General features: G+C 48.8%; 2 protein-coding genes across 2 annotated transcripts; one reads left to right on the top strand and one right to left on the bottom strand.

Annotated features, from left to right (window-relative positions):
- The first annotated feature begins 2293 nt into the window (after positions 1-2293).
- On the top strand, positions 2294-3403 carry LOC113215062 (uncharacterized). The gene is made up of 3 exons (XM_052275103.1): positions 2294-2389; positions 2531-2637; positions 2783-3403. Exons 2-3 carry the CDS (start codon positions 2635-2637, stop codon positions 3338-3340), a joined length of 561 nt encoding a protein of 186 aa, XP_052131063.1. The 5' UTR covers positions 2294-2389; positions 2531-2634; the 3' UTR covers positions 3341-3403.
- On the bottom strand, positions 3234-4661 carry LOC127751470 (uncharacterized). The gene is made up of 3 exons (XM_052275101.1): positions 4009-4661; positions 3873-3935; positions 3234-3786 (listed from the first exon to the last, which is right to left on the bottom strand). Exons 1-3 carry the CDS (start codon positions 4172-4174, stop codon positions 3527-3529), a joined length of 489 nt encoding a protein of 162 aa, XP_052131061.1. The 5' UTR covers positions 4175-4661; the 3' UTR covers positions 3234-3526.
- Positions 4662-5161: the final 500 nt, after the last annotated feature.

Genomic DNA, 5161 nt, shown 5'->3' with positions numbered 1-5161 from the left:
CAGACATATTTTCTTTGGCGAGCACTTGACAAGATGGCGAGCCCTCAGACCACGGCCTGCGTCCCCCAGTCGCTTAACCTCTTCGGGGGGTCTTTAACCCAAGACGCCATCAAGGGTAAAATTGTCTCCGGACTTCAACCCCTAAACGCCATTTGTCAACCGTATAGTTATATAGAATTTGTGAGCAGCGGGGCTAATGAGCTATATCGCTCCACCGCCATGCACCTGCACCTAAAAGTTTGTCTGCGGGACAGGGATGGGGGTTTGGAGACCGCCGCGGACACGGGCGTCGTTAATAACTTGTTACACTCTTTGTTTCAATGTGTAGAAATTTTTCTTAATGACAAACTAGTTGTGCGAATCGACCACTATGGTTATTATGCCCTTTTGCACACTTTACTGAACAATACTGCTGAGGCGGCTAAAACTCACCTCACCAGTCAATTTTTTTATGCGGACACACCGGCCCACCACAGCAGTATGACGGCCGACAATGTGGGCTATACCAAGCGAGCCCAATTACTCGCCGGTGGCAAAGAGATTGAACTGTATGGCCCCCTTCTTTTGGGGGGATTTTCTAACCTCGATCAGTTGCTGCCAAATGGGCTGGACCTTAGAGTGCGCCTCACTTTTGCTTCCCCTAGTTTCTACATGTGGTCTGGTGAAGGGAATACCGACCAATTACTTGTTAAACAAGCCACCCTTTTCATCCGACAAGTCCAACTTAATCCGGGTGTCTTATTGGCCCACGCCAAAATTTTGGCTCAGACCAATGCCGTCTATCCCGTTAAGCAGGTTGAGATGAAAGTGTTCAGCGTGCCCGCTGGCGGTAGGACTGTGTCTCTGGATAATGTGTGTAATGGGAAACTGCCCTGCTTTTTCGCCTTTGTCATGCTACAAAACAGATACTTTAACGGTTCTGCCTCTCACAACCCCTACTCCTTCCTCCACAAGTCTCTTACAAACTGCATAATGTATTACAACTCTGATCGTATTGAATGTGCTCCCACAGACTTTCACAGTACATCTCCCTATTTCCAACGTGCTTATCACGACTTATTTAGTGAACTAGGACAAACGTCGGGCTTCTGTAACATGATCACCCCCGAGGCTTACAAATCCGGAGTTTTCATCGTTGCAAAAGATTTTTCACCCGATGGCAGTTCTAACTGCTATTACAGTACCCTGCCTACCAACGGCACTTTGAAATGCGATTTATTATTTCACCACGAATTAGATACGGCTCTCACGATACTATGTCTTTGTGAATTTGATGCAGTTTTGGAGGTGACCGGGTCCCGCAACGTGCACATTTCTTAATGTGTGCGTTTTCTTACAATGGACTCGACTCAACTGACATCTACTTGTAACAGCTCCCCCGTTTTACGAAAACATTTTGTCGGCGTTTTTCCCGCCGACAAACTACCACGCACCGTATTTCGACCAGCCTGTCTTATTGTCAATTTAGACTCGAGCACCTTACCTGGCTCCCACTGGGTTGCCTTCTTTTTGTCGACAAATTCTTCAGGTGTCGAATTCTTTTGCAGTCTAGCCCAACCCCCTATCAATCCCTTTTTCACCCGATTCGCAGCGCGCCACGGGGGCCTAGCCTGGTACAACACTAAACCCATCCAGAGTCCCCTGTCTGACGTTTGCGGAGAATACACTTGTATATTTCTGATGCACAGGTCTCTAGACCTTAACCCCCACTCTTTTATTAGTCTCTTTAATCATTGTAAGGGTAAAAATGATCGGTTAGCTCTTAAGATATTTAACTCACACTTTTCATGTAATGTACATTACTATCGACCGGAACTGAAAGTATTCCATGTACAAACTTGCACCAAGTCTTGCCATAAGCGTAAACCTCGTTGCGAGGGGCGCACGCCAGGGCACACGCACCGCGACACCCTCTCCCCCCCGCACCCTGCGAGGCACGGGGGCCGCACCCGCCGCCACCACCTGAGGAGTGGGGGCCCGTCACCTTAAAAGCCCCCCGCCGCGCTGCCGGGGACACCAGTTGTGATCGATCGCCTGATCGAGTCGTGTGTGCTGCCGTCCCCCCTCGCTCTGTGTCGTGTTGTGCCTCTGCTACCGTGCTCGCTGTGCCTAGCCTGCCCGACTCATCGACAGCCCACTTCACCTCAGTTGGTAAGTACATTATTTTGCTGTCCCCCCTCTCTTGTATTCTCTCTCCCTTCGAGCGCATGTACAATATTGTACATTTATAGCAAGAGTGTAATGGACACCCCTTCTAATGCACTATCTGTTCCCCCCCCGACTCTCAGAGAGGACTCGCGGTGTCTCCTTGCTGACGTGCTGGCTGCTCCGATCTCTGCCCCCCTCCACCCTGCCCGTCCGTTTTCTACGAGTGCAACGCCTCTTTTCGGTAAGTTTCCTGTGTGTTCGCGTGTTATCTACTCTCAAATGTGCAAGCGAGCTCCACTATACCTTGCTAATTTTACAGTGAGTGTGACCTGATTACTAATGGGACATGTGTGTGTGTGTGCGGTTTCTGGTTTCTTTATAGAGAGAGAGCCATCCGATCCCGAGGGCATCTCCTTCGCTCATCTCCACACCGCCAGCCCCTCTCCTAGACCGACTCTGCGAAGTGTCAGACGAGTCCTATTCAAAATGGTATGTATCTTGTTTTTGTTTCATTCACTTTCTAATGATTTATTTATCACTCCGGTGACTATCCTTTGCACCACACCAGTATAATTGTTGTGTATACGATTCGTGACAGTGTATTAACTCAGGTGTTTTTATTTGTTTACTTCAGTCCGAGAAACGTTCTGCCCCGATCGACGGCCACATCGGCGAGCCACGGGATATGAAGCGCAAGAAGGTTGTTTCTGAGGACACGGAGCCCCGCCCGTCCGCCCCCCCTCTCCTCGCCGACGCACCGTCCCAGGCGGCCCTGGAGGCGCAGGAGGTGGCTGCTGTCGCCCAGATCCTGCCCGTGGCCGAGGAGGAGGAACTCCAGGAACCTCCACCACGGGCTCTGTGCGAGTCCCTCATGTCCATCTGGCAAGCGATCAATCGGTATGAAGATTTTAAATCATGTAGTGACCTGATCCCAGGGAAACTGTATGAGATTTCATACATCTACAAGAGTGTGCATGAAAAATTCGGACTCAAGGCTTATGGCGAGGTGCACGAGACGCCCTTGTCAAAAACGACGATTCAGCTGCCGGATCGTTTCCAAAAACTAACTGACGAATTCATTTGTGCAGTGAATGACTGTGCGAAGCGCGGTTTCCCCCCCTCCATATGTTGTCTGGGCAAGGACAAGAAGGCACTTAATGTGGAACTGCGCTTCGCGCACCTTATTCTGTAGTGAGTGTATTTTTTGCCACACTGTATTTTTATTTTAATAAACTGGGTTTTTGTTTTTGGGTATAAACTATTTTTTGTTATTACTGTACCTCCCCCCCTTCCCTCAATATTCATTTTCACCACACATCAGGGTTACAGGGATTTGAATTCAATCGTAAATTCTTTTGAAGTTTTATGCATTATTTATTCACTTTGACAAAATTTTACATAGTTCAGACATTTTATGACATATGTCACCAAGACTCCTATACAGTGCTCCGATGCTAGTTTTCTCATTTTTAACTGCTCTTTTGCACACTTTGACAATAGCGGGGGGTACCTTCTTACATTTTGTCACTTTAACGCGAGGGTCTTTCGGTCTTCTGCCAGTTTTCTTTGTCTGTTTCGGGGGCTCGACGTTTTTAACCTTTTTTGGACGACCACGTCTAACCTCAACAGGTGCACTTTCTGTAACACACAATCGCCACAGTCATTACTTCCCCCAACGAGGCACACACTTGTCGCACTATTTCACTTGAAAGATTGACTCATACCTGCACTAGGGACGTTTTGCACCTGTTCACTCGGGGTGATTCCAATTGACGATACTATCTCTTCTGTAATGAGATACATAATTACACAATGACTCCACCATATCACACCTCTGCACTTAATTAAGACAAGACTCACCATAAGATGGTACCGTTTTGGAGTTCTCCACGCCCCACATGAGTTGGGCCAAATCCATGCTCTCTCCTAAACTCTCACCATACACTACAGCCATTGTCACGTACGTTCGGTCACGCTGCTCACGACACACTGACGCCCAAGACTCGTCAACGCTCACTTCTTCCATGCAGGTGGCGTGTAAGGCACTTTTTGCTGAGTATGCATTTGCCCCTTACATTGCATAAAACACTTAGTTGGCTTAATTCCCCCACTCAGAATATTAACTAATTGGCGCTCTTCACGAGTCAGCAGAATAAGCAGATGCTTTTTGAGTCGCTCACGATCCATTTTCGTTTTATTTTTTGCCCTTTTTTAAAAAATGTATGTGGAGGCGACTGAACTTGGGGGAATTGAACCAACAACCTTCCCCACCACCCGCAACAAATCTCGTCACTCACCTCCACATACATTCACACACTGTTACCCTGTATCAGACTTTTGTCTCATGGCGCCTATAGTCCAACCCCCCCTCCCCCTCCCCTAGGAGGAGCTGGCGCCTCCGTGGAGATGTGGACCCGCTCCCAGGCTTATCCCATTCGATTCCCGGTACTATGGGATGCGTTTAGATTTTCTGCTGCCCTATTAACAAGCATATGCTACCAGCCTAACCCATTTCGAACGCAACCCACTCCTTCCATCCTGCATCTCACAGTCCAGAGCTCAGTTCGTCCTGTACCGCTCTCCTGGTCGTATCGTTCCGTCGTCGCTCACTCACCCGTATTACAATGGCCCACTCGTGCTACAACCTGTGCTATGTGACTCTATTGGACAGAGTAGCCGGCGATTTGCTAGATTTTCATCCGGGATGTGCAGATCTGGCACTCGTCCCGGATGAAATCTGCGATGAGCCTAGGAAATATTACTGTCTCCATATAGTTGCATTGAATGGGACGTTTCCGGAAGATGTTCACCCTTGCATGTACTGTGATTTGCCCTGTCTAAATCCCATCGTAGACTGTGTCATTTGTGAGCACGCCCCGGACTCGTCTGACGATGACGATGACGACAGTGATGACGGTTTTGACGGACAAATGGACGAGGACGAGGACGAGGACGAGGACGAGGACGAGGACGAGGACGAGGACGAGGACGACATTGTAATGCAAGAGGACGG

This window comes from Frankliniella occidentalis, unplaced genomic scaffold (assembly GCF_000697945.3).
Source record: "Frankliniella occidentalis isolate FOCC.00 unplaced genomic scaffold, Focc_3.1 Scaffold506, whole genome shotgun sequence".
Classification (NCBI taxonomy): domain Eukaryota; kingdom Metazoa; phylum Arthropoda; class Insecta; order Thysanoptera; family Thripidae; genus Frankliniella; species Frankliniella occidentalis.
The sequence above is the reverse complement of the archived record's forward strand: the minus strand, read 5'-3'. Positions and strand labels throughout refer to the sequence as shown.